Source organism: Centruroides sculpturatus, unplaced genomic scaffold (genome assembly GCF_000671375.1).
Source record: "Centruroides sculpturatus isolate CEXI.00-Female unplaced genomic scaffold, Cexi_2.0 scaffold1839, whole genome shotgun sequence".
In the NCBI taxonomy this organism is placed as follows: domain Eukaryota; kingdom Metazoa; phylum Arthropoda; class Arachnida; order Scorpiones; family Buthidae; genus Centruroides; species Centruroides sculpturatus.
In genome coordinates this window covers 20,243-42,514 of record NW_019386032.1, presented here as the reverse complement: position 1 = coordinate 42,514, position 22,272 = coordinate 20,243, and the positions used below count along the sequence as shown (strand labels likewise).

Sequence of the window (22,272 nt, the reverse complement as noted above, 5' to 3'; positions counted from 1 at the left end):
CATCACCAACAGAACAATATGAATAGAGTATACGGATACTAAGAGCAACATTCCTGATCCACCGTAAACGCATAACTAGCGAAGAGATCACTAAGTAAAGACAGAGTCTCTTCAAGAAGGGGATTGTTAGGGCAAAATAATTATACTAAACTAAAGCATGCATCAATATAGCAAATTGTTTATGAACTGGTAACATGTGCAAGACTGCTCAAAAACAAGGAAAGACCTATTTTCAGTTGCCTGCCAAGTTATGGATGTGTGAACAAGTGGATGTATAGTCTTGAATTATGATAAAGTGTATTTCTAAGTTAAAGGACCGCCTCATCATTGTTCTAACAATTTCTAATACCATGGGTACATTCGTAAAGTTGAACAAGTTAAACAAGAATGATGTCATTGTTATCCTTATTTTGTTAGACTTTTCGAACGATTCGTTTATAACTAACTGATGTTTCTAAAATCGAAGATATGAACGTTACTAGTGCAGCCTTATCTGAAATATTTTTCTTAGATTGCTTCGGGTGGACAGTTATTTCAATCATTTCACCCTTTAATTCACAATTTAAACACTCGAGTAGATTTAGAAACATTGATATCGTTGGGTGCCATTTCTTTAACGAAGTAAACTAACTCTTTCCTTCATGAACTTCATTAGAGTTTCGTTTGAAACTTCATCACCGCAGAGCATGCGCACTGAGTGAGACGACTACTTTTCGAATGATTCATTACTAATGCGTTTGACTTGTTTGACTTTACGAACATACCCCAAGATAACAAGTATTGGATAATTCTTTTTTGTAAAGAAATACTTCAGAATTTTATAACACATTATTCAGATTAATATCAACTTTTGACCAAAAGTGATGTGAATCTGGATAATGTGTTACAAAATGCTAAAACTTTTGGTACATCTGTAAATGTTGTTATTGGTGCATTATACACCAATAAAAATCATTTTTGGATGTACTGTACTACTAATATTCACATCAGTTCAAGTGAGTTTTGTTAGTAATAGGCATTTAATTTAATCTTTATAATGTCCCCAGGATAACATTATGATACAGCATTAAAAGAAAACATTGTATATGCAGAACAACAAGAAAATACAGCTACTGAATATTATCTACTTCATAGTATTTGTATTGTTATAACTAGTTGCTTAACAAAACTTATAAAGTTAATTATTTAAAAATTTTTTCCTCCATCCATTAAAAAAAATCTTAAAATTCAAGAAGCTTATAGCACATTTTAGAATTGAGAAAATATAGTAGTAAATTAATAAAATGATCTGTAATAATAAAGAAATACCTCTTTTATTTGCTCTCTCATCTTCAGCTTCTTCCTCACGATTTCTTTCTATCATTTCCCTATTTCTTTCTTTATCCCTCTCTCTCTCTCTTCTTCTCCTACCATGTTTATTGCCATATGGATGACCAGAATCTCTGTAATAAATAATTATTATGATACATTTTCTAAACTTTTTCACACAGAGAAAATTAGATAAATTAATATGTAAAATGAGCAGTTATTTATTATGACATCATCACAATGCTGGGCTGCAATTTTTAATTATATTCTTAATTTATTCAATTTAAAATATATGTTCACCATCTCAAATTTGCAATATCTTGTCTCTGTACATAATATTTTACCTGATAACAACAGTCATGCTGGTCATCTATATAACTCCAATTGGGAAAATTTTTTAATTGAATTCACATAACTTCTGGTCTAGACTGGAAGTTTGTACATACTTAATTGGGGTTTCCTGCCTCTAAGCTTTCCATATCTGATCTTGACTTTCATTTATCTAATACTATTCTAGAGATTAAGGAAGGACAGATAAACAGATAACCATGGAAATTTATAGGTCTACAATTTGAAAAAATTGTAGACCTATAAATTGTAGCCCAATTATTACATTTTATTAAATATTTCATAATATCTTTTTATTAAAAAATCTGATGATAATAAAATGTAATCTTTATTAATTTTGAGTTCTAATTGATTAAATATTTTAAAAATTGTGGAAAATTTACTAAAGTAAAAGTAGAAAATTTATATCACTTGAAAAGATTTACTATTATTTATAAAGAATCTTTTACATTCTAATTTGAAAAATTGTAATGTAGAAATGGAAAACTAATTAACACAATTTGCATCATTCCAACCAGCCTAGTAATTATGCATCATAAAATAGTCTCTTCATGCATGTACCTAATGCACAAATTAGTTTATACATGATAGATAAATAGGGGATAAAATCATCAAAATTTAAAACTCTGTTTACATACAATTTTCATGAGGAAACTATGCTTTGCACTTCTAAGTAACATTATATGAATACGAAGAAACACCTATTCAGCTGAATGTAGTGATTGCAGAATAATACACTAAATACACACAATCTCTCTTGAATTTACTATGATAATCTATTAATCTCATAACTAACTTGACAATCTCAAAGAAAGAAACCAAATAAATATAATTCAAACCATAAAAAATGATAATGATGCCTTCAACCTGAAGATAGACAATCTATAGTTCACACCCCATAAGACTGGAATAAAGTATGTTAGAAAAAACAACTGGTGAACCTTATAAATGCAATTCCGGTGTAGTTTAATGCAGAAAATACAAACTTGTTTGTATTTTATCTGCATTAAAAGGCCAATTCTTTTCTCCCAGATGATTCTAAAAGTATTTAATAAATTATTAAAACTATAATTATTAATTTAGATAAGAGATGGGACCTAACATCTACCTCTAGTAACAAATTACTTAGTGTTTAATCATTAAATAGTGGATTTATAGCCTGATTACTTAAGGTGATCATTTGGTTATGTATCTGTATTAATAATGATCTTTATAACTCCATTTCATTCATATTAGCAGATTAATAATTATTTTTGTTAATAGGATTAATTAGATATTTTTACTTATCTATTTTTAAATAAGTAATTTTCATACTTTTGAAAAACTTTAGATTTAATAAGTAAATATCCCTAATACATCTCATGAAAAGGAAATATCATTATTGTATCATCATTAAATATGATAACTGTTCTTACTTTTACAGTCTAGATATAATTTGTGTGCATCCTATTCACATTAAAAAATGTTTAGTTTTTTTAACAAATACATAATGAAATTCAACAAAAAAACTTGAAAAATTTTAAATATGATCAAATGCTTTTTACCAAGCAATTTGATTTATAATGATTTGTATGTATTGTAGATATAATTTATAATTAAGAGAGCCATATTATAAAAAAATATTAAAATTAATAAATACCTATCTTTATCTTCAGAATGTTTATGACGATCATCTCCTCGATCTCTGTCTTTCTTCTCTCTCTTTTCCCTCATTATTTTTTCATAATCATTAGGCCATGCAGGATCATACTCTTGACGAATATCCCACTCTCCTCCAAGTAATGATCCAGTTGTTATGGGACTTTTACCTTCCTAATAGAATAATTCAATATGATAATTTAGTTCTTTCAAAAAATTAGTTAAGTAAATAAATAAAATATTGAAAACTATTCAACATATTACTATATAATGTGCTTTTACTTTATTTGGAATTATTGAGATTGCTGGAGGAGGTGGCATTTCATCTTGATCATCTCTTCGAGACTTTAGATTGACAACAGGAGCTAATACTGCACCTTTTCTGAATTGTTCTCTCTAAATAAAAACAAAGTTTATTATTTTGCTGCCACAAGGGGCGACAACTATCAACTGCAAGTGGGTCTACAAAGTTAAGGAAAACATCACCAACAGAACAATATGAATAGAGTATACGGATACNATATGTTAAAAAAAAATTCAAATATTTCACACAACAATTTTGTAATATTTAATAACTTTTAAAAATTTTCAAATAAACTTCAATCATATAAAATAGTCAAAAGATATGCTGTTAGAGAAAAATAATTATACTAAACTAAAGCACATGTTGATATAGCAAATTGTCTATGAACTGGCAACACCATGCAAAACCGCTCAAAAATAAGAAGAGACCTGGAGCCATATTCCAGTCACTTATCTCTCGTCTCTTCTTTCAATGACAAATGATGCCAAAACAACAGACAAAATTTGTCTCTCAGAAACAGTGGCGATTCTGGTCACTTTTAACGGTCTTGTCTTTCTTGTTGTCACAATTCAACTAGGTTGATTATACATGTTCAGGTTATCTGTGTGTGCAATACAGTATAGAATTTTAACCAATGAAATTGTAAAATTTTCAAAAATGCAGAGTACGTAATCATAGATCAATTGGCAAGGAAAGCATGTGTTCAAATAAAGCACATAATTTTGACAAATGTATGTTTTTTATTTTATAACGTTTTTACAGATTATAATGTCAATTTGTCTCTTAACAAATAAAAATTTTAATAACCTAAGTTAGAAAAGGCGAGTTCTTAGATATTTTTTGAAATATTACCATCTAATTTCTCCTTAACTATCTAAGTAAGATTAACATCATACTCAATAGTTCAGTAATTAATGTAGGATTTAAAAAAAAAAAAAAAAAGTGACATCCAGTCGTCCATATTGGATATAGCAAAATTGAGGTAAAAGACAAACAGACCAGTCAAAACACAACTATCTGCTCATCTCTGACAAACAAGAGAATTGTCGAGAGAAAAAGTTGTCCAGAATCGCATTTGGAGAGACGCGATGATCTCTCTAGATGTAAACAAATGATTAGCCAATTGGCAACCAGCTTGTGAGAGACGAAAGACAAGAGACGATGACCAGAATACAGCCTGTTTTTAGTTGCCTGTCAAGTTATGGATGTGTGAACAAGTGCATGTATAGTCTTAGATTAGAATAAAGTTTATTTCTACGTTAAAGGACTGCCTCATCTTTGTTCTAACAATGGTTGTGGGCCCAGGAATGGAAAATTAAGTATCAAAAACTAGAATTACAGCAACTAAAAAGGAAATAGAATTATGATGCCTACAAAAGAAAAATGATAAGTCAATTAGCCATACAAATAAAACCACTGTGCAAAGAAAACTTCAATACATGGAAGATACAGATGAAGGCACTCCTGATCAAAAATGATTCCTGGGAATATGTCAGCAGAAAAAGAAAGAAACCAGAAATTATACTTGGAGATGAAAGTACAATGAAGGCAGCAGAACAATGGGACACATCAGACTTGAAGACAATGTGTGATATAATTCTCACCATAAGCCCAGCAGAATTAAAACAGACAAAATGATGTGAAACCTCATACAAAATATGGAATAAGCTACATGAAATTTTCGAATCGAAAGGTCCTGCAAGAAAGGCTATGCTACTAAAGAAATTAATTCTCAAGAAAATGAGGGAAGGAGACAACTTAGCAGATCATGTAAGAGACTTTTTTGATATAGTAGATAAGAAAAAAGCCAGAAGATTACAGTGGCTAGGCATGTCACAGGGCTTCCTATAATGGAAACAGCTTCATGAGGGCTTCACTATGAGAGGAAAGGGAAGAGGCCAAGAGGTCGTCCCAGAAAAAGGTGGACAGATGAGGTCACTAAAGATCTTCAAGACCTCGGAATCAAAGATTGGCAGAAGCAAGCTATAGACCGAATGAGATGGAGATAGATTGTGACAGTAGCTAAGGACCTTCAAGACCCATAATGCCAGACAAAGAAGAAGATAAGTTAAAGGAAATGGAAATTTCCATAAATGAAGAACTATTAACAGCACTACTGCTATATAGTATCCTGGACTCATTCGAACAATTTCAAATAACTATCAAAACACAAGAGAAACTTCTTTCGCTGGACACACTCAAAATAAAGCTAATAGAAGAGTATGAGGCAAGAAGACGAAATGATGATATCGATGACTCTCAGAATTCGGGTGCACTGTATATAAGCAAAAAACAGATGAAACAATTGGAAAATAAGGGGCAATTCAAATTCAAATGCCATAACTGTAGCAAAATAGGCCATAAGGTGAGAGAATGCTGGGACAGAAACAAGCGAAAACCACCAAGAGCTATGACTATAAGCCTAACAACTCGAAAACAGGTATCATATAATGTTAATATCACAATAAATGAAGGGAGAGAAAATTATAAATGGTGTCTAGACTCAGGTGCTCATCACACGTGTGTCATGATAAAGTGAGATTTTGCAATGTTGAAACATCCTACATAAGTGACTCATCTACAATGGAAATCAAAGTAAGTGGTGATGTAATAATTGAAACAAATGGAGGATTTCAAGCCAAATTGGAGAACACACTCTTCATACCAGAACTAAGGACCAACCTACTGTCAGTAGGGATGATAACTGATCATGGATTCAGTGTACTATTCCAAAAGAATCAGGCAACTATCAAAAGCATACACATGTGAGCATTTAAAGGAGATATGAAAGAAAGGTGGGAGGAATCTAAACTCTCTTGAATAAATGTTAACAAAATGAAAATGTGGCATGAATGTTTAGGTCACTTAAATGAAAGGGACACATGGCACATGGCCAACAACCTAAAGGTCAGATGACTAAACATAGGATGAAAAGAATAACTTGACTCCATGAGATCTGCATAAGAGAGAAACAAACCAGATCACCATTTCCATAACAAAACAAAAAGAGATGCTGAGAAATATTAGAACTGATCCATACTGACATTTGTAGACCAATGAGAACCACATCATTGAGTAGATCAAAGTATTTCATCACGTTTATTGATGATTATTCTATTGATAGATAATGTAAAATATATTTCATGAAAAATAAAAGTGAAGCTCTTGAAAAATTCAAAACATACTTAGCCTTTGTAAAAATAAAACAGGAAGAAAGATAAAGGCAATAAGAAGTGACTGAGTATACTAATAAAGAATTTAATGGAACTGAATATACTAATAGAGAATTTAAAGTCTTCCTGAAACAGAAAGGGATTAGGCATGAGAAAACAGCCTGCTACACACCACAACAAAACAGCATCACAGAGAGTAGAAATAGAATGCTAGTGGAAATGGGAAGATGCATACTTCTCCAAGCAGGATTGAGAGAATGCTTTTGGGCAGAAGCTGTATATACTGCATCATATATTAGAAATAGATGTCCATCAAAGAGCCTGGAAGGCAACATACCCTTCAAATTATGAACTGGTAGAAAGCCAACAATGAAATATTTTAGGACATTTGGTGAGATGGCATTTGCACTAGAAAGAAACCAGGAAAAGGAAAATTCCATGAAAAATCCACCAAATGCATATTTTTAGGCTACTCTAGCGAAACAAAAGTGCATTGTATATGAAACACGAAGATAAAGAGAGTTATAACAAGCAGAGATGTCAAATTTATCAATGAATTCCCAAACAACTCAAGGGACAATACCGAAATGACTGAAGATGACAAGTCCCACAGAAGAGAAAGACTCAATAACAAAGAAGTGGAATTAGATATCATTGAATCTATTAAGGAACAATTACAACCTGAAGAAAACACCTCATCCAAACATGAAGACAAAAATGAAATGAACGAAAGTGAAAATGAGCAGAATAATGAACTGGTAAGAGCGAGTGGGAAACCACAAATCGCTTGAACAGAACATAGAGGGCAACCCAGAAAGGAGTACAGAATGAAAAACATAGAAGAATCTGCCACAATTGATGAAAAGATAGTCAAAGACAATGTAGAGCCTTTAACCTATAAAGCCACAGAATTGAATGACTCAGCCAGATGGTGGGCTGCCATGGAAAAAGAAATGGAGTGCCTGAGAAAACATAAGGAATGGAACTTAAAGGAACTGCCACAAGGGGCGACAACTATCAACTGCAAGTGGGTCTACAAAGTTAAGGAAAACATCACCAACAGAACAATATGAATAGAGTATACGGATACTAAGAGCAACATTCCTGATCCACCGTAAACGCATAACTAGCGAAGAGATCACTAAGTAAAGACAGAGTCTCTTCAAGAAGGGGATTGTTAGGGCAAAATAATTATACTAAACTAAAGCATGCATCAATATAGCAAATTGTTTATGAACTGGTAACATGTGCAAGACTGCTCAAAAACAAGGAAAGACCTATTTTCAGTTGCCTGCCAAGTTATGGATGTGTGAACAAGTGGATGTATAGTCTTGAATTATGATAAAGTGTATTTCTAAGTTAAAGGACTGCCTCATCATTGTTCTAACAATTTCTAATACCATGGGTACATTCGTAAAGTTGAACAAGTTAAACAAGAATGATGTCATTGTTATCCTTATTTTGTTAGACTTTTCGAACGATTCGTTTATAACTAACTGATGTTTCTAAAATCGAAGATATGAACGTTACTAGTGCAGCCTTATCTGAAATATTTTTCTTAGATTGCTTCGGGTGGACAGTTATTTCAATCATTTCACCCTTTAATTCACAATTTAAACACTCGAGTAGATTTAGAAACATTGATATCGTTGGGTGCCATTTCTTTAACGAAGTAAACTAACTCTTTCCTTCATGAACTTCATTAGAGTTTCGTTTGAAACTTCATCACCGCAGAGCATGCGCACTGAGTGAGACGACTACTTTTCGAATGATTCATTACTAATGCGTTTGACTTGTTTGACTTTACGAACATACCCCAAGATAACAAGTATTGGATAATTCTTTTTTGTAAAGAAATACTTCAGAATTTTGTAACACATTATTCAGATTAATATCAACTTTTGACCAAAAGTGATGTGAATCTGGATAATGTGTTACAAAATGCTAAAACTTTTGGTACATCTGTAAATGTTGTTATTGGTGCATTATACACCAATAAAAATCATTTTTGGATGTACTGTACTACTAATATTCACATCAGTTCAAGTGAGTTTTGTTAGTAATAGGCATTTAATTTAATCTTTATAATGTCCCCAGGATAACATTATGATACAGCATTAAAAGAAAACATTGTATATGCAGAACAACAAGAAAATACAGCTACTGAATATTATCTACTTCATAGTATTTGTATTGTTATAACTAGTTGCTTAACAAAACTTATAAAGTTAATTATTTAAAAATTTTTTCCTCCATTAAAAAAAATCTTAAAATTCAAGAAGCTTATAGCACATTTTAGAATTGAGAAAATATAGTAGTAAATTAATAAAATGATCTGTAATAATAAAGAAATACCTCTTTTATTTGCTCTCTCATCTTCAGCTTCTTCCTCACGATTTCTTTCTATCATTTCCCTATTTCTTTCTTTATCCCTCTCTCTCTCTCTTCTTCTCCTACCATGTTTATTGCCATATGGATGACCAGAATCTCTGTAATAAATAATTATTATGATACATTTTCTAAACTTTTTCACACAGAGAAAATTAGATAAATTAATATGTAAAATGAGCAGTTATTTATTATGACATCATCACAATGCTGGGCTGCAATTTTTAATTATATTCTTAATTTATTCAATTTAAAATATATGTTCACCATCTCAAATTTGCAATATCTTGTCTCTGTACATAATATTTTACCTGATAACAACAGTCATGCTGGTCATCTATATAACTCCAATTGGGAAAATTTTTTAATTGAATTCACATAACTTCTGGTCTAGACTGGAAGTTTGTACATACTTAATTGGGGTTTCCTGCCTCTAAGCTTTCCATATCTGATCTTGACTTTCATTTATCTAATACTATTCTAGAGATTAAGGAAGGACAGATAAACAGATAACCATGGAAATTTATAGGTCTACAATTTGAAAAAATTGTAGACCTATAAATTGTAGCCCAATTATTACATTTTATTAAATATTTCATAATATCTTTTTATTAAAAAATCTGATGATAATAAAATGTAATCTTTATTAATTTTGAGTTCTAATTGATTAAATATTTTAAAAATTGTGGAAAATTTACTAAAGTAAAAGTAGAAAATTTATATCACTTGAAAAGATTTACTATTATTTATAAAGAATCTTTTACATTCTAATTTGAAAAATTGTAATGTAGAAATGGAAAACTAATTAACACAATTTGCATCATTCCAACCAGCCTAGTAATTATGCATCATAAAATAGTCTCTTCATGCATGTACCTAATGCACAAATTAGTTTATACATGATAGATAAATAGGGGATAAAATCATCAAAATTTAAAACTCTGTTTACATACAATTTTCATGAGGAAACTATGCTTTGCACTTCTAAGTAACATTATATGAATACGAAGAAACACCTATTCAGCTGAATGTAGTGATTGCAGAATAATACACTAAATACACACAATCTCTCTTGAATTTACTATGATAATCTATTAATCTCATAACTAACTTGACAATCTCAAAGAAAGAAACCAAATAAATATAATTCAAACCATAAAAAATGATAATGATGCCTTCAACCTGAAGATAGACAATCTATAGTTCACACCCCATAAGACTGGAATAAAGTATGTTAGAAAAAACAACTGGTGAACCTTATAAATGCAATTCCGGTGTAGTTTAATGCAGAAAATACAAACTTGTTTGTATTTTCTGCATTAAACTACACCGGAAAATACAAACTTGTTTGTATTTTATCTGCATTAAAAGGCCAATTCTTTTCTCCCAGATGATTCTAAAAGTATTTAATAAATTATTAAAACTATAATTATTAATTTAGATAAGAGATGGGACCTAACATCTACCTCTAGTAACAAATTACTTAGTGTTTAATCATTAAATAGTGGATTTATAGCCTGATTACTTAAGGTGATCATTTGGTTATGTATCTGTATTAATAATGATCTTTATAACTCCATTTCATTCATATTAGCAGATTAATAATTATTTTTGTTAATAGGATTAATTAGATATTTTTACTTATCTATTTTTAAATAAGTAATTTTCATACTTTTGAAAAACTTTAGATTTAATAAGTAAATATCCCTAATACATCTCATGAAAAGGAAATATCATTATTGTATCATCATTAAATATGATAACTGTTCTTACTTTTACAGTCTAGATATAATTTGTGTGCATCCTATTCACATTAAAAAATGTTTAGTTTTTTTAACAAATACATAATGAAATTCAACAAAAAAACTTGAAAAATTTTAAATATGATCAAATGCTTTTTACCAAGCAATTTGATTTATAATGATTTGTATGTATTGTAGATATAATTTATAATTAAGAGAGCCATATTATAAAAAAATATTAAAATTAATAAATACCTATCTTTATCTTCAGAATGTTTATGACGATCATCTCCTCGATCTCTGTCTTTCTTCTCTCTCTTTTCCCTCATTATTTTTTCATAATCATTAGGCCATGCAGGATCATACTCTTGACGAATATCCCACTCTCCTCCAAGTAATGATCCAGTTGTTATGGGACTTTTACCTTCCTAATAGAATAATTCAATATGATAATTTAGTTCTTTCAAAAAATTAGTTAAGTAAATAAATAAAATATTGAAAACTATTCAACATATTACTATATAATGTGCTTTTACTTTATTTGGAATTATTGAGATTGCTGGAGGAGGTGGCATTTCATCTTGATCATCTCTTCGAGACTTTAGATTGACAACAGGAGCTAATACTGCACCTTTTCTGAATTGTTCTCTCTAAATAAAAACAAAGTTTATTATTTTGCTTATTTGAAATTATAGTTAATAAATAAATATAATTAATATAAATAAATAAATAAGTTTATAAAGGTAAAATTTAGACATTTTGACTTTATAGAAATGACTGGAAAAAAACAAATGTTCTGGGATGTTAGATGTGATTATTTAAGTAGAGTAATCAAAGGGCATTTCATTGGAAATTCATTTATAATTTTTAATTATAAATGAATTTATAATTATTTTTTTTAATAATTATAAATAATTATAATTAATTTGGAATAAATAATTTATTCCAAATTAATTTTTAATTATTTTTTCCAAATTAGTTATTAGTTATTTTTTATAGCATGATGATTTACAGCAGTGGTTGTGATTTGCATGCTGTAACTCTTATCACTTCAAAAATGGCCATTAAAGCAACAAAGGCTCATGATCTCATCAGCAAAGCATTTGTTAAAGTCTCCATCGATGAATAAAGGTCAACCAGCTGTTGCAAATGTCAAAGGGCCAATAGTTCTGAAGAAGATCTATGATCTGCATTTGTTTGGTATTGTCACGATGGAGCTGCTTCCAACCAACATCACTGTCATAAAAGAACTCTACTATGAACAACTGGATCATCTGAACATCTACCTCGTAATTATTTACCAGGGTGAACTGTAATCATTATTGAATTAATTGTCAATAATGTTTTTTAAAAACATTTAAATATCACTACACACCAACCGAATGCCGAAAATCTATTGGGCTAGTATAAGGCTAGTTATTAAATGAATTATGTAACCAATTTGGCACTAGAGGTAAGCGTTAGGCGCCATCTCTTATTAACATTAATAATTATAAATAAATTAATTAATTTAAATAATTATTCATTTAATAACTAGCCTTATACTAGCCCGATAGATTTTCAGCATTCGGTTGGTGTGTAGCTATATTATATATCAGGTTTTAGCGATGTTTGTATATATTTAAATATCACCTTTACAACCTGATAAACATATAATCAATAATATATAAACACTGTAATATATAATTATTGTTGAAAGAAATTTATCTTAAATTATACATATGTATATTTTATAATACTATCTAACTTCTAAAATTCAATATTTTAAAATATTATTTTAAAGCATTATATAATTTAACACTAATAATTTAAAATTATATATGTAACAATATTAAATTAAATTTGTACGATATTTTACAGAAGTGTTATAAAACAATTTAATTTATATTTCACTGAAACATGTTTATTAGTTTTATACAATACTTTTCAACAGATATTATAGCAAAAACAGCTTTAAATTTATAGAAATTGCCTTTTACAATGGACTTTGAGATAATTTTAAAATATTCTTATAAAAATATATTAAATATTACTATATACTGCAATCACATATAGCATACTGCCAAACACTATAATACTGCATCAAATGATCAATACAAGAAAATATTCTGAAACATATTACTTATCTTAAATTGAACAAGTTACCAATATATTAAATCATATTAATATTTCTTCCAAAATATTCATTTTTTTCTTGCCCTAACTATTTTTGTATGAAATATTTTAAACTGAAAAGTCATCAATTATAATTTTTTTTTTTAAATTTAAAATTTTGTGAATTACTTAATATATAATTGTTAAAGAATTTTTGAAAGTGGATAAGTTATACTATACACATATATAATTTCAAATTAAATGATAAAATTGAGTGTATAATAAAATTAAAACATGAATATGATAAATGTGTACTTTTATTATTTGTTCAATGAATGAGTTTTAATTCTTGAAAAACTATATTTTAATAAGTCTAATGGATTGAAATAGGAAAAAAAATTGAACAAGCATATTATACTACAACATTTATATTTTTACAAGTAATGTTAATTTAGGTTTACAATCATTTTCAAAATGATAAAACTAACTAGAACACTTGTAGTTTTTGTACAGAATTATCATCAAAATTCTAATTCCGCTACTATTGTTTTGCAAGAATATAAAGAAAATTTGGCAAAAGTGAAATTCCTGCCGCTTTGACAATATTAAAGTAAGTAATTAAGAATCAAAGCTAGACCAAAATTCTAATTAAATTTTAAATGTCTAAACTTTTTTATTGCTAAATATGAAGAAACTGGAAGTGCAGAGGATATACAATAAGGAAAAGATCATCAAGCTACAGTGGCCACTCCAAAAAATATGAATTGTGCTAAAGTAATATTTGAAAAGACTACATTAATATGATATGGCATAAAAATGGGACCTGTCTTATTCTTCTGCCAGAAATATTGTAAAAAAAGGAATCAAACTTGTTCCCTATAAATTCAAGTTCAACAACCATTAAAGGAGCATGATCTTAAACAAAAATTGAGATTCAGTAATTTTATTTCTATCATGATTGAAAGCAAAGAAATCAATATGGATTATATTTATTTCTCTGATAGAACTCATTTTTTTATTTGTAAGGCTATGTTAATCAGAAAAATTACAAATATTGGGATGAAGAGATTCATGTCTTCCTATAATTAGCCTCCGCATCTCAAAACAATAAGTTTGATGTTCCATCAGTGCTAAAGAAATTATTGGATAATTTTTCTTTAAAAAGAATGTTACTTTTGCTACGTATATTGAATTATTAACAAATAAATTTTATCCCAAAATGTATATTAAGCATAAATATCTTTAGACTTTGTTTATGCAAGATGGTGCAAAGCCACAACATACCAAACAAGTGTTTGAAAGCCTGTTATATATCTTATTGTATTAAATTATTATTTATTGTGTATTATACACAATAAATATTAATTAATTTACAAAAAATTTCATATTTTTAGTGTTGTGTGAAATGTTTTAGTAAAGTCATTTTTTTGTTATAAATTAAACATAGCCTATGTGTAAGAGAATTTATGCTGTTTTTGTTGCAGCCAATTATATTATTCCCATTGGAACATAATTTAATAGGTCATTCAATAGTTATGTATTTAACTTATCATTATCAAATGCACTAACAAAATAAAAACATTCTTTATTACCTTAACTGAAGAAAATGTTACCTTTGCTTGAGTCAATGCAGCTTTTTTCAACTGAAGTTGAGACTGAAGTAATTTGATTCCTGAAGACCAGCCCACTAAAAATATAAATAAAATTCAATTTAAACCTTAGTAAATTTTAAGATTAAGATTTGAAGATGTATATTTTAATAAATTCAAATCTTCAAAAAAATTACTTAACAATGTTCAATCTTACTCAAATCAGACTTTTGGTCTTTGTGTCCTTTTTCTTTTGTATCGAGACCCAATCCATCATACAGTGACATTTTGACAGATTTTCTAATTATAAATTATTAGTAATTATTCCAATGTCTAAAGCAATAAAATAAAATTACACAAAAATTTAGTTACTATACAATTACTTAAATTTCATATAAATGAAAGATAATATGCTTTATCAGAATATCTATAAGATAAACTGTATTAAATTGCTTTTCAAATTGACATGGATACAAAAAAAATAAATAACAACACAGTTCAGTTAAATTTAAAAACTTACAACTGATTCATAATTTGCAGACATGACAACAGAAGAAAACAAAACCAGTTTTTTAGTAACAAAATTATTAATAATTGAATTTAAAAGATTTTCTCTTAATTTACTAAATTAATTAACATTAGGGCAAATTCAAATCACATTTTAAAATTTCTCTAATGATCTTGAGATAAGCATGAGTTGAAGGGGAGATAGCAAATGGTATGAAAGTATTTAAAGTATTTAATTAGAAAATTATTTTTACAATATGTAGTAAGGAATACTGTACAGGGACCCAGTGTAACTTTTAACAGTCATAATTGAACATTAGAATATACTCCCAGATCTTTTTTTCAGATAGTTTGAAATTCTTAATTTAAAAGAAATTATAATCATTAACTTTTTGAAATGGTGGCATTGTTTACCTTTAGTAGGCTAACAAATATTTTGCTAATTTAATTAAATTTAACCCTGAAATAACTCAAATAATACAGCTATTTGGTATAACACAACAATCTTCGTAAGATTATTAATTTACCATATTTCAGCTCATAAATTATAATTTCCAGGTTAGATATTTTGTTTTTGTTATGCTTTATTGTTTTTTATTATGCTGTATTAAAACACGGAATCGGAATAAAAAAAAAAATTGTTTTTATTAATTAAATCTTTATAAACAAATCTTATTTATCTGCTATTTAAGTTTATAATCATTAAATAAACTCTTATAATTTATATATACTTTTTCAATTTTATAAAATTAAAATAGTAAAACAAAACCATGATAAACATTTTCAATATTTAGAATCTCATTTTCAGCTTAATCATAAAGATGTATATATTTCTGAAGTCTCGAGAATATTTTTCTTGACTGTCCAGATCATAAGAGTTCAGATGTTTATTTTTCAATTTCTTGACAAAAATTTTATCAAAGGAATAATTCAAATTTTTTTTCATTTTGTAATGTATCTCATACATATATTAACTCATTAAAATTGCCCAAACACTGATCTCTAATTTATTAAATTACTCATTATGTTTATGTTATATTAAATACTTCTACTTGTTTATATATGATGTTAGATAAATAGTAAATTTAGAACTTTATATATATTTCCAAATTGCTTATTGAAATTAAACAAACAGAACAACTAGTGGCCTGAATATAGTTTTAAGGATAATCAATAAAATTTATATTTTCAGATTTTATTTGACAGATTTCTACAATTGAATGAAGAAATTTAAAAATGATTAATGCTATCATTCTTCAACTTTCACTCCACCCATCCCACTCCAAAAAGTAAAATTGTATGATTTTTTTAGTTAATACTTAAACATTCTATTTATATTGATTTGTACTGTTTTAGAATTAAGCATAAATAACCTAGATTGTTTCAGTTAATCGAGATTAAAGTTAAGTAAAGTTCAAATAATTGGAGTTCTACTGTAATATAAATTATAGACAGAATACTAACTACATAAAACTTTTTAAATCAGCAATCAGGCACTTTAATGCAAAATAAGCAAACATTTTCAGCCATTTTGAATAGCCATCACAGGCTAATGTACAAATCAAATGTTATTCAAAGGTAACCTTCATTACATTTGAATAACATTAGAGCTGTATATTAGTCTGATGATAGCTGTTGAAAATGACCAAAAACATTTGCTTATTTTGCATTAAAGTGACTGATTGCTGATTTAAAAATGAGTTTTATGTAATTGGTATTTTGATCACTTGGCAGTAGCTTTATGGATAAAGACAGAATGAAAAGTAGGCAAATCTTCCAAACATATTAACACCATCATCAGCTAATGAATCCAACAAAGATATATAACTCAAATAATTAATAAACATGAACACCACTTGGAATTCTATATTTCAACTCTTATATATGCTAGATAAAAGTATGTCTTAAACAATCCACATGATAGAGTAATGTAATAATAAAAAATAGATAAAAGTATTTACATTTAATTTGAATAATTAAAAAAAGTTATCATAATCTCAAAATATATTTTTCGATTATACTCAAACAATATAATATAATTAGTGCAGAACACTATAATTTGAAGGTACTAAGTAACTATAGAACCATACTTACATTTCAGTTACAATTTTTAGACAAATCGCACATCTTTCCCTTTTTTTAATTAATACTTGATGCTCCAGAATGCATTTTGGCAATATTTTCACCCTCTTATTTATAAATAAATAAATTTATACTGTAAAGTTCAAAATAGAATATGTAATCCAAGGGGCAAAAATATCATCAAAATTCATTCTGGAGCACTAGAGTTAATTAAAAATGGAAAGGTGTGTGATTTCTCTAAAAATTGTTATGGCAGTGTAAATATGCTTCTATATTTACTCAGTACTGTAGACATAAAGCTTATAATACTATAACAGGGGTGGGCAAGCAAGAGTTCAGTGGGAGATGAAATGTAGGTTTTGCAAAATGCATGGGAGCTGCAGTTCTGTACTTTTTTTTAATTCTGTACCACAGTTCTGTACTGCAATTTTATTATATAATATAAAANTAAAATTTATCGGTATATTTAATAATTATAATCCGTATATTTAATGATAATTAAATTAATTTAAAAAAAAACAAACAATAAAATTAGTCTGGTGGTTGCGATGAGTCACGTAAGAGAGCTCTTACCAGACGGAGCCACAGTCACAACGGCGGGAGAGTAGCTTTTAATTATAATTCATTGATAATTTCAAAAGTATTAAATTCTGCATAGAAACTAACTTGTTTTGTGCAAAAATTTTCAAAAATTGTGATAATAATAATAAGCAGAAATTAACACTTTCAGCAAGAACTGCATGCAACTCAAAGAGAGCTGCATTTGCCTATGTCTGTACTATAATTTGAATTTAATTTATAAAAAACAAACATAATTTTATATGTAACAGAAACAAAAGTAAATAAACCAAACAACAGTCTTAATTAATCAGGCTATTTGGTTTGGTCTATTTGGGTGTCATTTGGTTTATTATTAATACAGTAGGCTTTGGATTGTTTATACTGTATATGACAAAAAACATTTAAGCACTAAAAATTTCACATAAATTTTTTAATATGAAAGAATTGAAGTTTTAATTATTTGGGATTTGACATTAACATTAACTCTTCGAAGAATTAATTTGAAGTATGATATTGTAATTAAAGTAATAAAAACTGCCTGTGTGACATCACAAAATAACTTGATTCGTTTTGAAACACAGAACACCATTATATTGTTATTTAATTAGTTAGATTTAACGATAATATATGATATAGTAAGAACAAAAACAATCCTTGCTGTATTAGTATATACTTAAAACACGTTTCAAAAAATATGGAACCGGTAGATAACTATTCAAACGTTGGGTTATAATTAACATTACATAACTTTGATAATCTACTGCACCAATTCTTACCGTAATTATTAACTATCAAAAAAACATTTCTTGTTAAGAAAATCCGCCAAAGAACCTTAAACAATCCATTACATTTTCGTATTATCAAAGTTTTACTACTTAACTTTACATATTATTGTCGACGCTAGAGGCGCCATTTTCGTAATTTAAATATAACAAATTCGTGAAATTTTAACTTTATCCAGAATTTATTATTAGAAAATAAATTATTGAATAATATAATATATTAATAATGGTAAAATCTAATAGCAAATTAAATTTAAGTTCAAATAATAGATTTTTGTCATTGAAGCATAACCTGGTGCAATGTCATACAGTAGAGCGTCGTTTATCCGAATCAATTGGGGACTGGGGTTGTTCGGATAACTTATTTTTCAGATAACCGATTATGTACGAAAAAATACATTAACCTATCCCGTGTTGAAATTTTTCTCCGTTGCGTGTCGCTTCGGGTTGAATTTTCGTCGATGTTAAGCCTAAGGTAAACTTTTTAAAATAATAATCGTGGCGATTGCATCGTTAAAAATTATTTTTTTATTTTTTACAAACAAAATAAATATATTGAAAAATATAAAAACAAAAAAAAATTATACTTTAGAAGTTATCTAGTATCAAAAACGTTAGATTCAGCATGACACACAGTCCTCGAAAAAACACCGCACAAAAGTGACAGTGCTGCCAGCTAAAACACATACACAAACATAAAAAATATTGAAGTAGCCCAAGATATAACCAAAGATTGCAGCGCCAAGGCACTAACAAAAATTTAAATTTGCCGACTGGAATTCTTTCGGATAACCGACTTTCGGGTTAACGACGCTCTACTGTACTGTACAGTATTTGTTTTTTAGAATATCGCGGGTGGATAATGTCGATATGTATTAATATATACATAAATGTTTATTCATATTCTTGATGTTGATTATTATATTGAATATAACTGAATATCGGCCTTCCTCATAAAGAAGTTAACTTGTTAAAGAGTGTGCTTCAAAGTTTGATTAACTGTAAGCCGAATGCCCGAGGCTGTTAAGGCATCAGCCCACCGTTCTGAGGAATCCAGGATCAAAATCTGGCAAGCAACCATAGGAATTTTTCGAGGTAGTCTGCAGAGTCATAACGAGGGTATGGCCAATGTGGCCCCCGCCATAGGTGCCGATTTAATAAAGGCGCCAACGAGAAGGTTTCGAAATAATATGTATTAGAAATTAATAACACAAAAAACTTTTATATTTATATTTATATAGTATTTAAATGTGATTAGATAATTTTTTACAATAGCATTTTTTAGAAAAAAATTTTTATTTTTTATTTTTAATAATAAAATTAAAAAGGCGCCATTTTTATTCTTGGCCATAGGCGTCCAAAATTCTAGTTACGGCTCTGGTAGTCTGTATTGGATATGTCGGGCTTCGTCTCTCACCGCCATGCCGATCCATAGTGAGCTTGGCCAAACTCACGATATGCTTGAAAATCCCAAGGCAATGAAAGAACAAAAACAAAACTTCTCTGCAGTTCATTTTTAATTCAATTATTATGACCAATGAAAATCATTTCTGTAGGAAGGAACATCAATCTGCACCAAAAATTATAAAACTGTATTGTTAAATAGAAAAATTACCCCTTCCGGGCGCAATACTAAAGAGAAAGGAAAATTTCTCGAAACGTGTCTATGGAATTGATGAAATAATGATTTGGTGTAAAATATTGATTTGATAAGGCAAGCATTAGTGTGGATTGATGTTCCTTCCTGCAGAAATTATTCGCAGTAAAACACCACTGTTCCAAAGCAGGGCATTTCAACAATAACGTATTCAAGGAACAATTTTTTTGAGAAGGAACTGTAATCAGAACAAACTTGAAAAAAATGTAAAACACGTTAAGCTTACGAAGTTGGCCTGATGGCGGAGACAGTTAAGATGTCAGCTTACCAATCAGAAAGCCACGATGTCCAAGAGATATCCAGATGGATCATCAACCCAAAAAAATTCCTAGGGATTTTTTCGGATTCGATCCCCCAAAGCGGTAGGTTACCATCTTGACCGCTCGGCGTCGGCCAACAATTCTCGTTATGGGTTAGCCGAAGCAATAAGGGTATGAAGAAAGGTCCTTTTAGTGCTCACAGGGCGGAGAGTCAAAAATAAAAAAAATCTCTACAAAGTTTGTCAGCATACTGGGACCTGGAAATTTTTCGGCGGCAGTTTGTCTCAAATATGTCAGGCGCTCACGCCCATACGTGTCGGTTCTTTAAAAGTTGAGGTATAGAATTTTGTGAAAGCAGAATCCCACTCAATAATCTAAGCTTTTAAATCCATATAACTCAATGATCTAAGCATTTAAATCCCGTGGCTTACAATGTAAACTTTTCAACCCCATAACCCCCATAACGCAACCTTTTAAACCCGTAGGTCCATAAATTATCGAGTTTATCGAGAAAAATCAACAACGAAAAAATACGTTTCCTATACAGTGGTACCTCAGGATACGAAATTAATCCGTTCCGAAACTGAGATCGTATCATGAAAATGTCGTAAGGTGGATCATCTTTTCCCATACGATTACATGTAAAACCAAATAATTCGTTCCAACGCGAAAAACATACTCAAATTAAAGCCAAGTAATACATTTAAAAAAATAACTGTAGTAAGAAAAACAAATGAAAAATGCGAACTAATGTAACGTCGTATGGTGAGTTTTTGTTCGTATCGTGGAGCAAAAATATGTTCGAATTTCATGTCGTATCCTGAAAATTTCATATGCTGGGGCGTTCGTAACCTGAGGTACCACTGTATTAACTAAGGCCTACCAGTGGTCAAGTGGTCTTCGTACCCTGAACACTGGGAGTTCGGTTATAGGTTCGCGCCTCGCTTGGACAGGCTGTCTACGTGGAGTTTTCAGGGTTTTCTCGATATCTGCACGCCTAAATAGGGGCCAGTTTCCCTTAAAAAGGCATTCCCCTAGGCAGGTCGCCCAAATGTTGCGTTGCCGTAACTCAACTAAGCTTTATTAGATTTAAATGTGTCATTATTATTGAAAATTATCATTATTAATCTTAAAAATATTTTTGAACGAGTATCATTTTTGTCTAAGTCACTGTATGATACAGTATTTAAAATACCAAATCACTTAAAATGCGAATAAATATATTTTTTTAATCGATATTTATTAAATAAAATTACTGACTTTTATGTAGTAAATAAAATATTGTCAGTATATATTTTCGTATTTGTTTTTTTACATCCAATGAATAATCACACCAAAAATGTTCACATAAAAATCTACGTAAAATAATAGTTTTTTTAAATTAACGGTAAGAAAATTTATTTTATTAACAAAAATAGGCGTTTTTTGAATTAGTTGCCCATAAGATGTCTCGTTAAAATATGCAAATTCAAAGTTGAGTATCTCGATAACGGTATATAAAATCTTAACAAAACTTAAATGTACATTTATTGAGCCGAATAATCACAGTAATGAAACTACAACATAAAAATTGCTTGGGTTTTAGAGATGATTGGGAGTGGAGACCCCACAATACATATTTTCTAGAGAATACTCGTGCGAACTTTGGTGCGGATACGTTGAACGGTATAAAAGCCTTTATCTAATATACATACAAATTTTGTCTTTTATGTGTATAGATTACATAAAGGATGAATGTGGAATCGGTAGACTTTTCATTATAAATAGAAGCTAGGTCAAAGTCGTAAGGGCGTGGTAGGAGCATTATCCATTTTTGGAATTTATAGGGAAGAAGAAATT

At 29.1% G+C, this 22,272-nt stretch overlaps 1 protein-coding gene across 2 annotated transcripts in view; it reads right to left on the bottom strand.

The window, feature by feature from the left end:
- LOC111613225 (splicing factor 45-like) overlaps positions 1-18,645 on the bottom strand; it is a 56,593-nt gene extending 37,948 nt beyond the window's left edge. The window contains exons 1-8 of one of the 2 annotated variants that reach the window (XM_023354575.1): positions 18,511-18,645; positions 14,802-14,884; positions 14,588-14,682; positions 11,438-11,551; positions 11,157-11,329; positions 9,127-9,260; positions 3,296-3,299; positions 1,309-1,400 (exon numbers count right to left, since the gene is read on the bottom strand). In XM_023354575.1, coding sequence (XP_023210343.1) covers positions 1,309-1,400; positions 3,296-3,299; positions 9,127-9,260; positions 11,157-11,329; positions 11,438-11,551; positions 14,588-14,682; positions 14,802-14,871 — 682 coding nt within the window. In that variant the 5' untranslated portion in view covers positions 14,872-14,884; positions 18,511-18,645. Of the gene's footprint in view, positions 1-1,308; positions 1,443-3,295; positions 3,469-3,576; positions 3,705-9,126; positions 9,261-11,156; positions 11,330-11,437; positions 11,552-14,587; positions 14,683-14,801; positions 14,885-18,510 lie in introns of those variants that run through there. The other variant, XM_023354574.1, reaches the window with a different exon arrangement.
- Positions 18,646-22,272: the final 3,627 nt, after the last annotated feature.